The sequence below is a fragment of the Oncorhynchus mykiss genome, chromosome 30 (assembly GCF_057628025.1).
Source record: "Oncorhynchus mykiss isolate SJ-2025 chromosome 30, ASM5762802v1, whole genome shotgun sequence".
Taxonomy (NCBI): domain Eukaryota; kingdom Metazoa; phylum Chordata; class Actinopteri; order Salmoniformes; family Salmonidae; genus Oncorhynchus; species Oncorhynchus mykiss.
In genome coordinates this window covers 19,177,963-19,199,390 of record NC_143051.1, presented here as the reverse complement: position 1 = coordinate 19,199,390, position 21,428 = coordinate 19,177,963, and the positions used below count along the sequence as shown (strand labels likewise).

At 40.7% G+C, this 21,428-nt stretch overlaps 2 protein-coding genes across 3 annotated transcripts in view; one reads left to right on the top strand and one right to left on the bottom strand.

Annotated features, from left to right (window-relative positions):
• Positions 1–17,823, bottom strand: part of trpn1 (transient receptor potential cation channel, subfamily N, member 1) — a 48,749-nt gene extending 30,926 nt beyond the window's left edge. Inside the window, exons 1-15 of the mRNA XM_036971445.2 lie at positions 17,383–17,823; positions 16,875–16,976; positions 11,772–11,867; positions 10,299–10,412; positions 9,801–9,905; positions 5,533–5,631; positions 5,216–5,317; positions 4,821–4,922; positions 3,852–3,950; positions 3,403–3,603; positions 3,130–3,231; positions 2,827–2,925; positions 1,018–1,146; positions 559–687; positions 41–157 (exon numbers count right to left, since the gene is read on the bottom strand). Coding sequence (XP_036827340.1) covers positions 41–157; positions 559–687; positions 1,018–1,146; positions 2,827–2,925; positions 3,130–3,231; positions 3,403–3,603; positions 3,852–3,950; positions 4,821–4,922; positions 5,216–5,317; positions 5,533–5,631; positions 9,801–9,905; positions 10,299–10,412; positions 11,772–11,867; positions 16,875–16,976; positions 17,383–17,520 — 1,734 coding nt within the window. The 5' untranslated portion in view covers positions 17,521–17,823. The remainder of the gene's footprint in view (positions 1–40; positions 158–558; positions 688–1,017; positions 1,147–2,826; positions 2,926–3,129; positions 3,232–3,402; positions 3,604–3,851; positions 3,951–4,820; positions 4,923–5,215; positions 5,318–5,532; positions 5,632–9,800; positions 9,906–10,298; positions 10,413–11,771; positions 11,868–16,874; positions 16,977–17,382) is intronic.
• Positions 17,824–18,241: 418 nt separating this feature from the next.
• LOC110488053 (cilia- and flagella-associated protein 20) lies at positions 18,242–21,407 on the top strand. Of its 2 annotated transcripts, none has more exons than XM_021560029.3 (6): positions 18,242–18,652; positions 19,149–19,228; positions 19,330–19,441; positions 20,227–20,415; positions 20,882–20,992; positions 21,250–21,407. In XM_021560029.3, the coding sequence occupies exons 1-6, from the start codon at positions 18,569–18,571 to the stop codon at positions 21,250–21,252; spliced, it is 579 nt and encodes a 192-aa protein (XP_021415704.1). In that variant the 5' UTR covers positions 18,242–18,568; the 3' UTR covers positions 21,253–21,407. The 2 variants fall into 2 exon arrangements, with proteins under 2 accessions (XP_021415704.1, XP_021415703.1); XM_021560028.3 differs by having other exon boundaries at positions 21,247–21,407.
• The last annotated feature ends 21 nt before the right edge of the window (positions 21,408–21,428 follow it).

Sequence of the window (21,428 nt, the reverse complement as noted above, 5' to 3'; positions counted from 1 at the left end):
ACTCTCCAGTAACACCCAAGTAACATAATTCTATCAGTACCTTGGAGTGCTTGTTGACTGCCATCTGCAGGCGACTGGAGGGAACACTGTTGAGCATCTCCTGTAGGACGTCAGTGTTGCCCACTCTGGCACAGTAGTGAAAGGGAGTCTCACAGGACTAGAGTACCAGCCGAGAACAGGGAGAAACAGAATGAGACACAGATGTACCTGTACACCTCAATAACATAACACCAGAACATCTAACTACTATTCAGCTACCAAACAGAACGTGTTGTACTGTATCTGTTGTAGTGTACAGCATTGCTTAAAGGGATAATTCACTCAAAACACATCAACTTCTATACTGAAAGTATAATCTTGAAAACTTGACATTTTTTGGGATTATATTGTAGTGATCCTCCATAACATGATCCATGTTACAATTCCCACCAAGTTGTTTAACACTATCGGCACAATGCATAGGGTGTTTGTAGACAAATTAATCAAATGCTATAGCTATTGTTGACACACAAATACAAAGATACAATTCATGATATCAGACTGTTCCTTGTGCCATACCTCTCTGGTTGCGGCAGTGATGTCTGCGTCATATTCCATCAGAATCTTGATAATGTGTACGTCTTCTCCTTCTCTGTGGACGCTCTCCTTCTGCAGCTCAGCAGCCAAGTGCAACGATGTCTCCCCTTTCTGCAGTCACACAACAATAGAAAACTGGTACATCAAAATCAAGAAATAAAGTGACATACAAAGAGGAGTTGGCCAAATTGCATGTGAAATGGAAATGGAAAATGCAAAATGGAAAAACATTTCTATAATAGAACAGTGATCACAGTAATATTTCTATAATAGAACCTCTATCCCATCATCTGGTCCTGTGTGGCTCAGTCGGTAGAGCACGGCGCTTTTTTAAAAATCCCACTGGAACCACCCATATGAACATTTATGCACGCATGACTATAAGTCTCTTGTCTGTGAAATGGCATAAATGTTGATTATTATCATGAGTCTTATTCTTACCCTGTTCCCCTGGCTCACACAGCACTGGGCTTCCTCACGGCTTCTCTCACTGGTCAGATAGGTGAGAATATCCTCCACCACATGGGCATGACAGTGGCGCACAGCGACATGGAGAGGGTTCTCTCCAGCCTATGAATACAGAAACACAAACATATTTCAACACACACACACACATGCATGCATGCACATACGGTGCCTTCGAAAAGTATTCAGACCCCTTGACTTTCTACATTTTGTTACGTTACAGCCTTATTCTAAAATTGATTAAATAGTTTTTTCCCCCTCATCCAATCTACATACAATACTCCATAAAAAAACTGAAATATCACATTTACATAAGTATTCAGACCCTTTACTCAGCACTTTGTTGAAGCATCTTTGGCAGCAATTACAGCATTGGGTCTTCTTGGGTATGACGCTACAAGCTTGGCACACCTGTATTTGGGGAGTTTCTCCCATTCTTCTCTGTAGATTCTCTCAAGCTCTGTCAGGTTGGATGGGCAGCATTGCTGCACAGCTATTTTCAGGTCTCTCCAGAGATGTTCGATCGGGTTCAAGTCCGGGCTCTGGCTGGGCCACTCAAGGACATTCAGAGACTTGTCCTGAAGCCACTCCTGCGTTGTCTTCCTGTTGGAAGGTGAACCTTTGCCCCAGTCTGAGGTCCTGAGTGCTCTGGAGCAGGTTTTAATCAAGGATCTCTCTGTACTTTGCTCCGTTCATCTTTGCCTCGATTCTGACTAGTCCTTGCCGCTGAAAAACATCCCCACAGCATGATGCTGCCCCCACCATGCTTCACCGTGGGGATGGTGCCAGGTTTCTTCCAGACGTGGTGCTTGGCAAACATGGCCAAAGAGTTCAATCTTGGTTTCATCAGACCAGAGAATCTTGTTTCTCATGGTCTGAGAGTCTTTAGGTGACTTTTAGAAAACTCCAGGCAAGCTGTCATGTGCCTTTTACTGAGGAGTGGCTTCCGTCTGGCCACCCTACCATAAAGGCCTGATTGGTGGAGTGCTGCAGAGATGGTTGTTCTTCTGGAAGTTTCTCCCATCTCCACAGAGGAACTCTGGAGCTCTGTCAGAGTGACCATCGGGTTCTTGGTCACCTCTCTGACCAAGGCCCTTCTCCCCTGATTGCTCAGTTTGGTGGGGTGGTCAGCTCTAGGAAGAGTCTTGGTGGTTCCACATTTCTTACATTTAAGAATGATGGAGGCCACTGTGCTCTTGGGGACATTCAATGCTGAATACATTTTTTGGTACCCTTCTCCAGATCTGTGCCTCAACACAATCCTGTCTCAGAGCTCTACTGACAATTCCTTTGACCTCATGGCTTGGTATTTGCTCTGACATGTACTGTCAACTGGGACCTTATATAGACATGTGTGTGCCTTTCAGGTGGACACCAATCATTGTGGAAACATCTTAAGGATGATCAATGGAAACAGGATGCACCTGAGCTCAATTTCAAGTCTCATAGCAGGGTCTGTATACTTATGTAAATAAGGTATTTCTGTTTTATATTTGCAAACAAACCAAAACTGTTTTCTCTTTGTCATTATGGGGTATTGTGTGTAGATTGATGAGGATTTTTTGTGGATTGAATCCATTTAAGAATAAGGCTGTAACATAACAATATGTGGAAAAGGTAAAGGGGTCTGAATACTTTCCGAAGCCACTGTACATACAGTACAACCACATGAAAAAACACATACATGACCACAAAAAGGAAGTGTTTTAGACTACTGAAAGTGGGAAATAGACTCAATGTGTCATTGTTACACTGGTTAGACACAGAAAAGTGTTTCTACTTGACCTTAGATCTCCAGGTGAGGTCTCCTCCCTCCTCTTTCAGGGCTCTCATCATCCGAAGTCCACCGTGGCGAGCAGCAACATGCATTGCCGTCTCCCCATTCTGACACAGAGAGGGAGACAGAGAGAGAGAGAGAGAGAGAGAGAGAAACAGACAGAGAGAGAGAGAGAGAGAGAGAGAGAAACAGACAGAGAAGCTGGAAGTTTATGTGGAACACAATTGAATAGCCTTGCTTTCAGATTCAGATGAGCACTCTGATCTGATAAACCCACTCATCTCTGGCCACAGTGAAGGGGGAGCTCTAACCTCCTGCTCTGCGTTGACATCAGCCCCGCTCTTCAGCAGCATCTCAGCCACCTTTTCCCCCTCCTTCACTCTGGCAGCGATGTGCAGCGGGGTCTCCTGGGCCTTCATGCAGGGGCAGAGGGAGGACAAATGGACGGTAGAGGTTAGCAGCACATGCCAACAATAGCAGTTACTATGGTACAAAAAACATATTACTTTCCACACCATTGTCAAATATACAGCACAAATGAACAAATGTTGTGTATGTTTCTAGGACATAGGTGTATGTCTCACCTTGCCTCCATTGAGTTGGACCTGAGCCCCAAAGCCCAGTAGCATTTGCACCACGAGGGGCTTGCAGTTCTGCACAGCGATGTGTAGGCCCGTCAGGCCGTCTTTAGTGGTGGTGTCCACGTGTGCCCCCTTCAGGAGAAGAGACTTCACTACAGCCGTGTGACCTTGCTTGGCTGCAGCATGGAGACACATTGCACCTGACTGTGGAGGTGTGATGCCAGAGTATGATACATCAATTATAGGTAGGGTTCATTTGATAGGATACATTAAATAACATAGTAAGAAAGGATCATATATACATAATGATGTATTCTAAATATTTGGCTATTGTCATTCAGTATCTGTACAATGCAGTGCATTTGAAGATGTGATATTCAAATACAATTTTAGGCCAGTGATTTATGCTACTTTTTTTAAAAGTGCCCATTGGACACCTGGACTTCCTGTACCTTATTGGGCATGTGCAGTGGGACCCCTTTCTTCAGAAAGGTGAGGGCGGTCTCTGGGTGTCCACACTGGGAGGCTACATGCATCAGGGTGCTGCCATCCTAAGAGAAGACACTGTAATTTATATATAGTCTCTGGAAGACTGCACACTGGTTTTAGAAGGTCATACAAAGAGACGGAAACAAATGTGCTATTTTTATAATTTGAGGATCAACTGGTTGGGATTTCTAACTCTGACTTTTACATTATTCATGCTAATGACTACTACAGCTTCTATAGCCAGACACCATCACAGTAACTAATGACTACTACAGCTTCTATAGCCAGACACCATCACAGTAACTAATGACTACTACAGCTTCTATAGCCAGACACCATCACAGTAACTAATGACTACTACAGCTTCTATAGCCAGACACCATCACAGTAACTAATGACTACTACAGCTTCTATAGCCAGACACCATCAAAGTAACTAATGACTACTACAGCTTCTATAGCCAGACACCATCACAGTAACAGATTACTACTACAGCTTCTATAGCCAGACACCATCACAGTAACAGATTACTACTACAGCTTCTATAGCCAGACACCATCAAAGTAACTAATGACTACAACAGCTTCTATAGCCAGACACCATCACAGTAACAGATTACTACTACAGCTTCTATAGCCAGACACCATCACAGTAACTAATGACTACTACAGCTTCTATAGCCAGACACAATCGCAGTAACTAATGACTACTACAGCTTCTATAGCCAGACACCATCACAGTAAGTAATGACTACTACAGCTTCTATAGCCAGACACCATCACAGTAACTATAGTACCAACCAAACACAGATGTAATGTATATCTAACAACCGCCACAGGACTTTATTATCTTAATCATGGTTCCATATGAGATCATAGTCCTATACTGTAACTGCACGTATGGCTTGTTAAGATGTAGTGGTGGTAACCTACCTTAGTTCTGGCCAACACGTTGGACTTGAACTTCTCTGTGAGGACCTCCACCACGTTGGTGTGGCCACGCTCTGCAGCGATGTGCAGAGGTGACCTGTCCATCTGGAGGTTAGAGGTCAGATAATGTGGTAAGGGGCACATGGCAAAAAACTATTGAAACTCACTGGTGGACTATAATACAATACATAATTGGGCCAGTTTCCCAGACACAGTTGAACCCTGGTCTGGATTAAGAGGCACTTTCAATGGAAAATCTCCATTGAGCATGCTTTTGATTAGGACTAGGCCTAAACATTGTCCTGAAAAAACCTGGCCTAAAACATGGCTGAAACAATGGGATTTAGAAGATAGGGTTTTTTGTATAATACAGTTGGGCTTCCGTCCTTCCAACCCACCTTGTCAGTGACATTAGGGTTGGCCTTGCTCTGGTAGAACAGTTTCAGCATCAGCACATCTCCCTCCCAGGCAGCTATGTGGAGAGGAGTCTGTCCTTCCTCCTGTCAGACAGGAAACAACAGATGTACAACTCTACAATAACCACACCCAAAAGCTGTGCTAGATGTTTTTACTGTCTCCATAACAATGTCTTGTCTATGAAGGTTTACCAGAACAGAATGCAGTGCAGAGAACAGTATATTACGTTTGATTACTCATGCCTGTGACAGTCTTGTCTCCCTGTTTGCAAGGGGAAACTAATACACTGCCTACTCACATTTTGGATGTCTACATTGGCCCCGTTCTCAATGAGGACTTTGGCCATCTCCAGGTCCGTCTTTCGGCAGCAGACATGGAGAGCTGCATCTCCACTAACCTGAAGTACAGTATCAAACGCATCATGTTGCATAGACTCACTATGTTGCTATGTTTCTACACAGTAGCCTGGTCCCAGATCTCTTTGTGCTGTATTGCCAACTACTACAGTTGTTGTCATGGCAAAGAATATAGGAGTTGGCAATACAGCACAAAGAGTTCTGGGACCAGGCTACCTATCGATGTGGACACAATGGCCACTATATCCTCAGTTTCAAAGAGAAATGGTCAGCCAGATCTACTCTTTTACAATGTTCCCTCTCTCCCAGGCCATCAGGTTGCTGCCATATGTAACGTGTAAAAAAATCGATTTTAATAGTGAACATAATTACATTACAGTCATTGTGAGTTGTGTCATAAACACCACATGTAAATAGAAAGGCCAGATCAAGCCTGTAAACCCCTGGAGGTGGAGCCCAGAACACAATCCCCAGAAGACACACAGGTCAGTAAATCAACCAAACAAGAAATGATAAAAAACTGAAAAACACTAAAAACATATTAAACACCCTGATAAAGTGGTTTGGGAGATTTGAACAGATTTTCCTTTAAAACTGGGCTCTTTTTCTGTAAGTGCTCGGTTAACCTATTATCCCATTTTCACCATGACTTACAGGGCTAGCCACAATTGAAAACATGTTTCTACTTTGGGCTGTATTACTAAGTCATGGTTTAATATGTCACAGAGAGTACTTTAATAGTGCCATTAGAGCATGAAGGGAGGGAGGGAATCAAAAGACTGGTGTCATTTAACATAATGTTATACATACTAGACTGGTGTTATGTGACATAATGTTATACATACTAGACTGGTGTTATGTGACATAATGTAATACATACTAGACTGGTGTTATGTGACATAATGTTATACATACTAGACTGGTGTTATGTGACATAATGTAATACATACTAGACTGGTGTTATGTGACATAATGTAATACATACTAGACTGGTGTTATGTGACATAATGTAATACATACTAGACTGGTGTTATGTGACATAATGTAATACATACTAGACTGGTGTTGTGTGACATAATGTTATACATACTAGACTGGTGTTATGTGACATAATGTTATACATACTAGACTGGTGTTATGTGACATAATGTAATACATACTAGACTGGTGTTATGTGACATAATGTTATACATACTAGACTGATGTTATGTGACATAATGTTATACATACTAGACTGGTGTTATGTGACATAATGTAATACATACTAGACTGGTGTTATGTGACATAATGTAATACATACTAGACTGGTGTTATGTGACATAATGTAATACATACTAGACTGGTGTTATGTGACATAGTGTTATACATACTAGACTGGTGTTATGTGACATAATGTAATACATACTAGACTGGTGTTATGTGACATAATGTTATACATACTAGACTGGTGTTATGTGACATAATGTTATACATACTAGACTGGTGTTATGTGACATAATGTAATACATACTAGACTGGTGTTATGTGACATAGTGTTATACATACTAGACTGGTGTTATGTGACATAATGTTATACATACTAGACTGGTGTTATGTGACATAATGTTATACATACTAGACTGGTGTTATGTGACATAATGTTATACATACTAGACTGGTGTTATGTGACATAATGTAATACATACTAGACTGGTGTTATGTGACATAATGTTATACATACTAGACTGGTGTTATGTGACATAATGTTATACATACTAGACTGGTGTTATGTGACATAATGTTATACATACTAGACTGGTGTTATGTGACATAATGTTATACATACTAGACTGGTGTTATGTGACTTAATGTTATACATACTAGAATGGTGTTATGTGACATAATGTTATACATTCTAGGCTGGTGTAATGTGACATAATGTTATACATACTAGACTGGTGTTACAGTATGTGACATAATGTTATACATACTAGACTGGTGTTATGTGACATAATGTTATACATGCTAGACTGGTGTTATGTGACATAATGTTATACATGCTAGACTGGTGTTATGTGACATAATGTTATACATGCTAGACTGGTGTTACAGTATGTGACATAATGTTATACATACTAGACTGGTGTTATGTGACATAATGTTATACATGCTAGACTGGTGTTATGTGACATAATGTTATACATGCTAGACTGGTGTTATGTGACATAATGTTATACATACTAGACTGGTGTTACAGTGCCTTGCGAAAGTATTCGGCCCCCTTGAACTTTGCGACCTTTTGCCACATTTCAGGCTTCAAACATAAAGATATAAAACTGTATTTTTTTGTGAAGAATCAACAACAAGTGGGACACAATCATGAAGTGGAACGACATTTATTGGATATTTCAAACTTTTTTAACAAATCAAAAACTGAAAAATTGGGCGTGCAAAATTATTCAGCCCCCTTTAGTTAATACTTTGTAGCGCCACCTTTTGCTGCGATTACAGCTGTAAGTCGCTTGGGGTATGTCTCTATCAGTTTTGCACATCGAGAGACTGAAAATTTTCCCCATTCCTCCTTGCAAAACAGCTCGAGCTCAGTGAGGTTGGATGGAGAGCATTTGTGAACAGCAGTTTTCAGTTCTTTCCACAGATTCTCGATTGGATTCAGGTCTGGACTTTGACTTGGCCATTCTAACACCTGGATATGTTTATTTTTGAACCATTCCATTGTAGATTTTGCTTTATGTTTTGGATCATTGTCTTGTTGGAAGACAAATCTCCGTCCCAGTCTCAGGTCTTTTGCAGACTCCATCAGGTTTTCTTCCAGAATGGTCCTGTATTTGGCTCCATCCATCTTCCCATCAATTTTAACCATCTTCCCTGTCCCTGCTGAAGAAAAGCAGGCCCAAACCATGATGCTGCCACCACCATGTTTGACAGTGGGGATAGTGTGTTCAGCTGTGTTGCTTTTACGCCAAACATAACGTTTTGCATTGTTGCCAAAAAGTTCAATTTTGGTTTCATCTGACCAGAGCACCTTCTTCCACATGTTTGGTGTGTCTCCCAGGTGGCTTGTGGCAAACTTTAAACGACACTTTTTATGGATATCTTTAAGAAATGGCTTTCTTCTTGCCACTCTTCCATAAAGGCCAGATTTGTGAAATATACGACTGATTGTTGTCCTATGGACAGAGTCTCCCACCTCAGCTGTAGATCTCTGCAGTTCATCCAGAGTGATCATGGGCCTCTTGGCTGCATCTCTGATCAGTCTTCTCCTTGTATGAGCTGAAAGTTTAGAGGGACGGCCAGGTCTTGGTAGATTTGCAGTGGTCTGATACTCCTTCCATTTCAATATTATCGCTTGCACAGTGCTCCTTGGGATGTTTAAAGCTTGGGAAATATTTTTGTATCCAAATCCGGCTTTAAACTTCTTCACAACAGTATCTCGGACCTGCCTGGTGTGTTCCTTGTTCTTCATGATGCTCTCTGCGCTTTTAACGGACCTCTGAGACTATCACAGTGCAGATGCATTTATACGGAGACTTGATTACACACAGGTGGATTGTATTTATCATCATTAGTCATTTAGGTCAACATTGGATCATTCAGAGATCCTCACTGAACTTCTGGAGAGAGTTTGCTGCACTGAAAGTAAAGGGGCTGAATAATTTAGCACGCCCAATTTTTCAGTTTTTGATTTGTTAAAAAAGTTTGAAACATCCAATAAATGTTGTTCCACTTCATGATTGTGTCCCACTTGTTGTTGATTCTTCACAAAAAAATACAGTTTTATATCTTTATGTTTGACGTCTGAAATGTGGCAAAAGGTCGCAAAGTTCAAGGGGGCCGAATACTTTCGCAAGGCACTGTATGTGACATAATGTTATACATACTAGACTGGTGTTATGTGACATAGGGCTATAGTTGCTTGGGTGTACCCAACGCACTTCTGTACTTTGATTGGTTGTAAATTACACGATAAGTTGTACATTTTGGGCCAATGCTTATATTGGGCCAATGCTTAACCCAATATCAAATGAATTTGGATTATGTAACTGTCCATTCATTTTACCTACACAAATATCCTATCCATTTGAAACCCTTACCCTTTAATGTAATGTGTCAATAAACATTAGGTAGCTATTATTATGAATGCTATATTTACAGTATAGTTCTTATTCCTAAATGAAACCATGTAACCCCAGACACCTTAGTTGGCTCTTACTGTTTTCTGAGCCCTAAGCTGAGGCTCAGATAGAGTTCCAAGGAGCTCCCTAACGATTCCAACATTCCCGGCTTCGACGGCTAAGAGCAGTGGAATGCAGCCATCCTGGACACAGACACAAAGAGATGGAAACAATGACTGTCTGTGAGCTGCAACCCAGAGCAGTCAAGAGCCAGAAAATCTCCTCAGGGTAAAGATAATATACTGTGAAAGTCAGTGGGTGCATCTGAAATGGCACCCTATTCCCTATATAGCGCACTGCTTTTGACCATGGGCCATAGGCAGGGCCCATAGAGCTCTGGTCAAAAGTAGTGCCCTATATAGGGAATAGAGTGCCACTTGGGACAGACAGCCTGTGCTTAGCTTATATATACAGCACAGTTGGTTATTCCAGTCATTCGAGACCACACAGTAATACATTTGATTGGCGGATGAGGTGAGAAGTGATGGATGAGAGGGAGAGGGTCCCGCTGCGGTATCATGTGGCAGATACCCTACCTTGTCTGGTACGAGCCGGGCCTCTTTGCTGGAGAATTTGAGCAGTGTCTGAATGGTACCGAGGGATGGGGTGGCTCGGGAGGCAGCAAAGTGGAGAGGCAGCTGGTCCTTGGGCTGGTATAATGAAGAAAAGAGGACAGAATGAGGGATATGGTTGCAGGTTAGCGTTTTCTTGTTCTGGAGGGAGCACTACAGAGTGGTCACTAGCTGGCACAGCCACAAAGTCATAAAATCTGATTTTAAACCTAACCCTAACCTTAACCCTAACCTTAACCACACTGCTAACCATAATGCCTAACCCTAACCTTAAATTAAGACCAAAAGGCCCATTTTTGTTTTCATGACTTTTTACAATCTAGCCAAGTTTGACTTTGCAGCTACCCCATCTAGTGGAATTTGCTCAGGTCTGCCTCCAAGGCAAGACGCATGACAATAAACGTCAACCTGCGATATGGTTAGGAATATGTTTTGGTGATGTAGCCAAAATCCATGTCAAAGATGCGTCTGAGTCCAACACATTTTGTCCACTTGATTAATTATTTATCCAAACATCATCATCTTGGCATTATTTTTGATCACACTGGGGGATCATTCAGTTTGGTTCACAGTTTCTGTATTCTTGTCTGTATGGGAAACAGCTGATTATTTTGACGGCACTTTTCCCGCCACTACTTTCCTTAGAGAGTCCAGGATTGTCAGCATCCTTGGGAACATGGGTCTGCACGATGGATGTGAGCCAATAACAACCATGGCTATTTTCTTCCTCTGGAGATTACCACAAGCACATTTCTCTCTTTCTTTCTTTTTCTCTCTCTCCCTCTCACTTTCTCCCACTCTCTCCCTTTCTCTCTCTCTCTCTCTTTCTCTCTCGCTCCCTCTCACTCTCTCACACTAACTTTCTCTCTCCCTCTCTGTCTCTCTTACTCTCTCTCTTAGCCAAATAATTCACAAGTAGATCACTTTATGTAAAATCATATTTTCATGCTCTATAGTGTTGGCTGAGTTGGGCCTCTGCTTAACAGAAAATATGAATGCCTGCAGATGTTTGCATGGGCAGACATTGCTATAAGAAACCACCTGATAGATTAGTCATCAAAACCCCATTAGACAGTTTGATCCTATTGAAGGTACCAGGCTGTCATTTGTGTCCTCTAAGCCCATAGTGGTTCCTGTCCGTCACACAGACTCTGGATGTCATAACAGGTCAGCTCGGCCAAAACTCACACAAATAATAGCAGTTTTCAGTTACCACTGAGGAGAGAAGAGGGCCAAATAAGCCAAACCACAGGCCTGTTTAGGAATGCTATCCTCCCTGGGCTGTCCTCAGCACAACGTCTGGGGAATAGGTTTGGAGGTAAAGGTAGAAGGGTGAGATGGAGAAAGGAATAGAATAGAATAAAATAAAATGTATTCAATATAGAATGTAGAATAAAGAATACAAAGAGGCTTACACTGGGGCTAGAGACAACCTACCCCTCCTAGTGAGTCAGGATCTGCCTTTCTGGCCAGGAGCTTCACAATGTCTTCCTTGGAGTGTGCTGCAGCTACATGCAATGCAGTCCTGCCATCCTATAGGACACAAACAGAGAGACTACATAGTCAATTCTGGCCGAACATAATATCATTATTGCAGATTGATGATTAGCTCAGACTGTGCACACACACACACCACCCTAATTTACAAATTGCACTGTATTTAAGATCCTGCCAGGTCTCAGTAAATATTATCCTTCCATTGTGCAGTCTGACTTAATGTATGATTGAAGTATGATGATCAGTCTATAATGTGATTCAGAGTTGCTCAAACGAGTGCAGATGTGGTTGCAGCCACCAATCCATCAGTCTGGGATTACAGTTTTTCTACGAGGGAAGCATTTTTTACCCATGCTGCTTTGTGGAGTAATGTATAACGTCTGTAACCTCACATTGAGGCACACCACAGAGAAAATCCTTAGGACAGTCTGCAACCCGGCCATGAGATATTTCACAAGCCACCCATCATTTTTTTTTTCTTATCACATTTTTTACTTCTGTCCAAATCTGAAATGGAAGTGCTCTGTTGGGGTGCAACAATTACAGAGTTGGAAAGGACTCCAATGAGGCAATGCCAACAAAAATAAGGAGAGGAGAAGCAGTGTGAAAGCTAGCTATGTGTACACTCTTACAAAAAAATATTCCAAAAGGGTCCTGCAGCTGTCCCCATAGGATAACCCTTTTTGGTTCCAGGTAGAACCCTTTTTGGTTCTAGGTAGAACCCTTTTTGGTTCCAGGTAGAACCCTTTTTGGTTCTAGGTAGAACTCTTTTTGGTTCCATGTAAACCCTCTGTGCAAAGGGTTCTACATGGAACCCAAAAGGGTTTTACCCGGAACCAAAAGGGGTTCTTCAAAGGGTTCTCCAATGGGGACAACCAAAGAACCCTTTTCGGTTCTAGATGGCCCCATTTCTTCTAAGAGTGTATGTATGATGATCTACAAAATACATCCTCTCTCTAACTGAAGAGACCCAGTAAAAATACTGCTTGGCTCCACATAAGAAAAATACATATTGTAGCAAGCTTAGTAAAGTATTAAAGTATGTTTGGAAACACACAACTTGTCAAACAGTGTGGAGTAAATGGACAGCATGACTGATTTTCTACCAGTGCCATAATTCATATAGAGTCAATTCTTTGTTACACACCAGTGCAATGGTGAGAAGCTAAATGTTCTATATAAAGGACAGAAAGACTCAATAATTAATAAGAACTATATTTGAACTGACAAAAATAATGGCTAGAAAATGACAGGATAAAAACTAAGATTTTAGGAAGTGACACAGAGACTGTAAAAAGTGAACTGTGGGACAGCCCTTCTCTCATTAAAGAGTCTGTAACCTCACATTCCTGCTCTCCAGAGTCTACGTATTCTGACTGACACAAGTAGTCCGTCTCTCTCTCTCTCTCTCTCTCTGCTAATAACCGCTCTGGCTTCCTCCTCATCCATTGGCTACACAGTATTCCAGAAGCACCGCAACGCGGGAACACGCTGGCATGTTCAGACACACACACACACACACACACACGCACGCACGCACGCACACACACACACACACACACACACACACACACACACACACACACACACACACACACACACGTTGGCATGGTCAGACGTTACATTCTGCCACCCCAACGGGATGAGAATGCCAAACCCAGAGAGAAACCCTCTCAGATCAGACGTTCTCGGCTCTGGCTCTCTGGCTCTCTGGCTCTCTGGCTTTCTGGCTCTCTGGCCTCAGACAAACGGCTCTAAATCGTTCCAGACAGGGCTGTGGGCTGTGCACATCTGCACACACTACTGCAAGGGACAAGGGATTAATGTCTCAGCACACACAGTGTTTACTGGACTGACTAGGACAAACCATTTATTAAGTCTCTGCTTACAGATGTACTATCTTAATTTGATCACTATGTTGTCACAGAGAGCAGAAGGTAATGCAAATTGTAGTGTATTCAAGGCTTAAAAATGTTTCTAAAGTTTGTAATTTCCAGTTTAAAAAGTCAGAATTGATTTATCCTATCTAAAAATGTATCAACCCCTACAAAAATGTCAATTAATTATAATCAATAATTTACATTTCCTGTTGCTGCAGGATTATTTTCCTGCTGTGTGAAACTGTTCAAATTAAGATAACATGGTGCTCTGGTCAAGATGTCAAGATGGGTAAATAAATAATGAGTCAATTGTGCAAATATTAGACTCAGATGCTATTTGGACAATCAACGTTTTGGGCTACATTGCCAAATACATTATGCCAAGATATTAAGCATTTTTAAAAAGTTAAAAATCAACAAAAATAAGTTGCATAAAAGTAATCCTGCAGTCCTACAGAAAATGTGATCTTTGTTTTGGCCTAACCATGCTGGCTGCAGACTAGGCCTACTGTGCAAAGTGAGAATGATAGTAATGTATTGCATTCCAATTGCAGAATATGTCTACCAATATATCTACCAATATATCTATCACTATATCTACCAATATGTCTATCACTATATCTATCACTATATCTACCAATATATCTACCAATATGTCTACCAATATGTCTATCAATATATCTACCAATATGTCTATCAATATAACTACCAATATGTCTATCAATATATCTACCAATATGTCTACCAATATATCTATCACTATATCTACCAATATATCTACCAATATGTCTATCAATATAACTACCAATATGTCTATCAATATATCTACCAATATGTCTACCAATATATCTATCACTATATCTACCAATATATCTACCAATATGTCTATCAATATAACTACCAATATGTCTATCAATATATCTACCAATATGTCTACCAATATATCTATCACTATATCTACCAATATATCTACCAATATGTCTATCAATATATCTACCAATATGTCTACCAATATATCTACCAATATAACTACCAATGATAAATGGCTTCACTAGATACAATGAAAATAAATTGCTACAGGCTTAAATCCAGACTTCTGGGGGTTTTGTGCATGGAGTGGAGAGATTGCATTTGCACATCATTAAATTCCCCCATAAGTCATAAGTCAGTAAGGGTTTCCATAGATTTTAGGTTTGAGCTGAAGTGGAAACATTAGGGCAGAACAGCAACAATAGACTACAATCATAAACTATAACACATCAAATTAAAATATGAAATGAACTGAACTAAACCCGGGAGCAAATTTATCGGAAAATACAACACTTGAGCTCATACTAAATAGAAACATGCCCGGGATTTTACAATGGAGACTATGATGCATACAGTAAACCTTTATAATGATTCATAATATCCGATTTTTCCCTATGGTAAGCTACAGCTAATTATTTCTTGCTCTGTCAGCCATCTGGGCAGCAAAGGTCTATAAAAGAGCCTTTGATTATCTCTTATGGCTGGTTAAAGTCATGGCTACTGCCTCTGGCAGCCTGGCATAGCAAATGAGTAACCCTGAAGTCTGCAATCAGGCTAAACACAATGAATGGCCAACAATGAAACACTTGCAGATCCTGATTGACTAAGTTTATTGAGGGGAGAATTTGTTAGACCTCGTCAGTCTTAGCCTGATCCCAGATCTGTCTGTGCTATTTACCACAGGAGTCGGCAAGAGGATAAACAAAATGCTCTTTTAAAAAAAACAAATAACCTAATAAAAGCATCATGTTTGTTTACTTTTTCCCACAAGAAAGAATGTGTTTTTCTGCTGATTACTCAGCCTGATCCCAGATCTGTCTATGCTGTTTACCATAGGAGTTGGCAAGACAGGACGAACAAAATGCTCTTTAAAAAAAAAAACAACCTGATAAAATCATCATGTATACTTTATCCCACAAGAAAAAAAGTGTTTTTCTGCTGATTACTCAGCCTGATCCCAAATCTGTCTATGCTGTTTACCATAGGAGTGGTCAAGACAGCAGACAAATCTGTAATCAGGCTAAGTAATCAGCAGAAAAACCAATTATATCTATGGGAAAAAGTCAACAGGATGCTTAAAATAAAAGCTTTAGATAAACAACAAAAGTGTGTAGCCCACATAATCCCAATTCCAAAGAGTTAATATTGCCATATAAAGCAGTATTGTATGTGGACGCTGTGGGAAGGGCAGTCTACTTTCCTAAACAAGCTTTAAAATGTTTCACTCAATAAAGGAACAATTCCCACTGTCAGTAGGCCTACAGTATTTTTAGATATTCAACTGCTTTTGTGCTCAATCTGCTTCAATGCTCAAGATTTCATAGATTTTTACTGCCTATCACAGCTGCTGTACACATGTGACATCATTTATTTTATAGTGAACATGGGGAGAAAAACACCTACTGAAATGATTAGTCTGTCTAGTTATGTCACCACTTTATGGCAGGGTGCGTTATCCATTTAATAAGGGAGGCTTCAGATATTATATCACACATTCTGGAGGTTCCTACTATCCCTGTTGCACCACAAAAATAAAATGTGTGAAAAAATGTAATTTTCCAAAAGTTTGGCTATTCATGAGGAGATACAGCACACCGAATTATTGTTTTGTCATTCTCATCATTGTGTTGTTTTGATTGTGACTCGCTGTGCCCAGCTGGGTCATAAACGCAATAGAATAGGACCCAGAAGAGATGCCTAGTGAGTGTCTCTACTGTAAAGGTCAGTGCCGCCAGTACGCCCACTCCTCTGCCAACAACCTTTACCTCAGAAGCAACCCTGATCTACCCCACAGATAGAGTTCTAATAGCAACACCACCAATTCTATTCCTATGATCTACCCCTATTACCCACAAGTCCTCTGCACTACTCTCGTGTCCAGTTAGAATGAGAATAGTGGTGCATACTTACATAGTTGTTTCTTAATATGTAGCCTGAAAATAGACTTTGTAGTCATCCTGCAATGTAATTTTACAATGAGTTTATCAAGGTGTTACGGTATATGCGTACAGCAGTCGGATTGCTGCCCTTGGATCAGTGCATCATCGTCGGAAACAATCCGACTGCTGCTCTTGGATCAGTCCATCATCATCATCATCCTCATTAACACTTTCCAGTTTGAGTAATTTCTTACCTTTGTCCTTTCACTAGGGCTGCCTCCTAACTCCAGTAGTCTGTCTACTGCAGACAGGCGGTTCTCCCTCACTGCAATCATCAGGAGACTCAAGCCAGACTCCTGGAAGAGAGAAGAATCAACCATATCTATCTCATTAGCTGACTAAATAGTATCAAATAGCTATCCACCAACATTTCATAATTGTAATAAATTATTTGATATGCTTGAAATAAAAATGTTGCATATATTCTTTCCCCCCCCAAAATTATGTTGGCAAATTATGCTGGTTTTAAGATACTAATAATCATATCTTTATTTATAGCCCACAAATATGTGTAGGCTATAAATGTATATATATATATATATTAATAGCCCACATATATCTGATTAACATTAAGCTAATTTGATGTATTCATTGACTTTACTGAAGTCCCACCCTTCATTACATATCATACTAATGCACATCATGATAATAAACCGGTAAAAAAAAACAGTTTAGATTAAAAAACAACCACAACCATTTTACCTCATCGATCACGGTTAGTTCTGGGTCTCCCTTGTCCAACCCTTTGATTGTCTGCTCGAGCGCAATCCATTCACCCTTCAGAGACAGCTGCAAGAGTCGCTGGCTGGACCCAGAGTTGACTGAAGATGTCTCAGACATCTTTCACATAGGCTACCATTCGTTTTTTAAATGCACAATTTACACTAGTACATCTAATGAGAATATAGTTGTTTCTTATTGCGCGTGGCTAAAAGCTATGTCCTCGTGGCAGGTGTAATTCAAAAGTAGCATTCTGATTGTAGAATTGGTGCTTCAAGTTTCCCCGTCTTTGTATGAGGTAGAATAACCAGCATTCCGTTAACTCCAACATGGGAAAATCCACCGCCCCTATCCACCACTAGTTAAACTTTTATAACTCCGCCTTTGTGCTCTTGTTACCTTGGATTCGTCTGTAGACTAGCCAAGACCCCCACTTTTCCCTCTATTTTGTAGGCTAAACATGATGATAATGACCATAGAGCTCTGATAGGCCTACGCGCTTTAGTAAACTAATTTAGGTAGTTTACTGTTCCTCCTCCATCTCATCATCCTGTGTCTGTCTGTGTGTGTTTGTGATTGTAGAACACATACTTAGCCTTCATCTGTGATTAGAATAATACATAATTTGTTTTATTTCATGGCTAATAAAAAACACAATAAGCATTGTTTATTCAGAGGTTAGCAAGATTTTTTTTTTGGGGGGGGGGGTGACACAGTGTTACAATGTTGCAATAATCTTTGCAGAAATTGGCATGATGTTAGTTACAGTCATTGAGCTATATTATAATGTTACAATGTTGCAGATCATCATCAGCTATCCACGTCAAAGCTTTGTGTTACCATGGTAACTGATATGCGTCAACAATTAAGTCCTACGTGAAACGCGTTGCGTTTCATAGCAACTCAAAAATAGCAGAAGGGGAGACAGCGATCAAGGGCATTGTTCATATTGCTGGAGATAGACAGTGGGGCTGGACGGCATACTTTATTACCAGTAACATTTAGGGGTTTCTGACGTTCCTTTTTTTGTCGTTCGGCTAGGAGGAACTAATGACCATTATTTTGTGCCACACGGAACTTGAAGTTGAGACAAAAGATCAATCAAGTAAACTAAAGTAACGTTACAAGTAACAACAGATGTGGATGCGACGGTGTTATAAACGCGCAAATGTTTAAAAACACCTTTCAAAGTGGATTCCTATCTATCTTGTATAGCATTGGGAGCAAACCTCTTCAGATATGGGATAAAAAGGTAAGCAGCGACTTACACAAGCCTACGCATAAATTAGCTTGCTAACTAGCAAGTTTGACATCGGCTTGCTAGCTAGGTAGCTAAAGAGCAGGGCTTGGTATGGTGCTAAGCTCCAGGGAGCAAGCAACTAACGTTAGCCATCTAACTAACCAGCTTACTCATGACAATGGCAATAGAAACCTAGAAGCTAGTTTGCTAACGTTAGCTGGTTTTGTGTTCCTCAAACTGCCCTGTGTTTAGTTAGCACTAGGGCATATTGTGTTAGCTCAAATTTGACAGCGATGTTATAGTATTGTCATTGTACTGTCTTAATCAAGGCTTAGCTAGCAAGCTAACTAACTTTGGTTTATTAGCTTGGTTAGATATCCATTAGTTCTCCAGCTTGCCTTATCTTCCTGGTTTCACATTTAATACTCACACGCATTTCTTAAAAGTAGTAACGTTAGCTAGTACAAGCTAGCTAACCCATTACAAACGGTTGCTTGTGCTGTTACAGGTCAGGAACGGCCACATAAAGCGGATTACAGACAACGACATTCAGTCGCTGGTGCTTGAAGTGGAGGGAACAAATGTCAGGTAAGCTTGTTCCATCTTCATAGCCCGTTCTGGCAGGTCTGCTGTTTGTGCATCTCTTCTTCAGTCAACTACATCCAACCATGTGTCCTTAAATTCAACAGCACAACCTACATCACTTGTCCGGCAGACCCAAAGAAGACACTTGGCATCAAACTCCCGTTCTTAGTTATGATCATTAAGAATTTGAAGAAGTATTTCACATTTGAAGTCCAGGTAGGTTATCATCCAAGTCAACAATCAGAGCCATTGCATCTGTACAATCATGAAAGCTGTGCTTTACTGTATTATAATTATTTTAATCAAGTCCTCGTAGGTTTCCGTTAGCCGGTAATAGACTACTTTTGTCCGATGCTATTTTTTGTTGAAAAGCGATAAATAAAATTCGCTGCTGGTCAATTGTCCAGGAGAATAAGAAAAAATCCCATTGCAAAATAATCATTTTTTTTAGCTTATTCATTGATTTAAATACCAGTCGATATAAATACATTTGACTGGTCATGCTTATCAATCTATAGATTAATTTGCATAATTCTGTGGAGTTAAATTGGCGGGTGTGTACAGTATATTTGTATGTATCTTATTTATCACACGCTTACAGCATACAGGTATAGCGCCTTTGAGTGGAAAATATGTCAGATATTGCAAGAGCTACTGCTGAAGCATCTTGTGGTGCTTTCAAGACACCTGGGAACTATGAGTTCTATGAAAATATGAGTTCAAATAATGATGTCAGTGATCTTCAGGTCGGAAAGTCGGTGCTCTAGGCCCAAGTTCCTGAGTTGGAATTCCGAGTTAGATGACCGTTTTAAAACAATTTTTCCCATTCTGAGCTCTCCTGGATATTTCAGAGTTCCCAGTTGTTTTGAATGCAGCATCAAATGGCAATGGAAGGCAGGCTTCATGCATCACACACCACTTTGCAAGGAGCTGGAGGCAGTATTCATTTTGAAAACATATACTTAATTGTTTGAAACCTGAAAGTTTTAATACAATCCCAGGTGCTGGATGACAAGAATGTGAGGCGGCGGTTCCGGGCCAGTAACTACCAGAGCACCACTCGGGTGAAGCCCTTCATCTGTACCATGCCTATGAGGCTGGACGACGGCTGGAACCAGATCCAGTTTAACCTGTCTGACTTCACACGGCGGGCCTACGGCACCAACTACATCGAGACACTCCGCGTACAGGTCAGTCAGAAAGGCTCATGGACCAGGGTAGGGTCATGGTCCAAGATGCAATATACGGATCTCTTACCTAGTCTGGTCCTAGATCTTTGTGCTTCCTTGCCGACTCTTATGGTCATTGCCATGGCAAGTTTGGTGACCATAGGAGTTGGCGAGACAGCACACACAGATCTGGGACCAGGCTAGCTCTTACATCAAATGTGTGTGGAGGAATAATAAGATACTGAACTCATTGTTACTCTAATACACACTTTAAAAATGGGGTGTCAAACTGATTTTGGTGATTGTTAATGAGCTTGATAGTCAAATGGTAGAAATGTAGGTCCATTATCATTTCTACAATGTTTCTATTTGGTGTTAGTCATTTTAATGTATTTTGAGTTCTCTCTCCCATGCTTTAAAATATTAGTAAGGGTATGTTCTGGACAAGATTAGATATTGCAATACCTTGCCTGTGTTTTTGTTCTAGATCCATGCAAACTGCCGCATACGGAGAGTGTACTTCTCTGACAGACTGTACTCGGAAGATGAGCTCCCTGCAGAGTTCAAACTTTATCTACCCGTACAGAACAAAGCAAAGGTGAGTACAAATAATGTCCATGCCAGTTGTCATGTAGGACTACAGCTCAGACTGGGTTTCTCCCTAATGGCACCCTATTCCTTTTATAGTGCACTACTTTTGACCAAGGCCCATAGAGCAAAAGTAGTGCACTTATATAGGGTGCCAGTTGGAATGCAAACACTGTCTCGTATGCATCTCAAAGAATGAGCAAGATCAGTCAAAGTACAATATCTGTTGCAGTTCTTGTAGCTAATCGACACGTTTCTTTGCAGCAGTAAGGCAGCTGAATCGATTCTCCTCCCCCATTCCAGATGTGAATTTTATTTGCAGATAGTCTACATTTGTTTTAATGTTTTTGCTTTGAAGTATTTTAGAACCATGTGATTGTTTTCTCTGCACAATAAACATTTTGTAATTCTGAGTAAACCCTCAATGATTGTGCAACAAATGTATC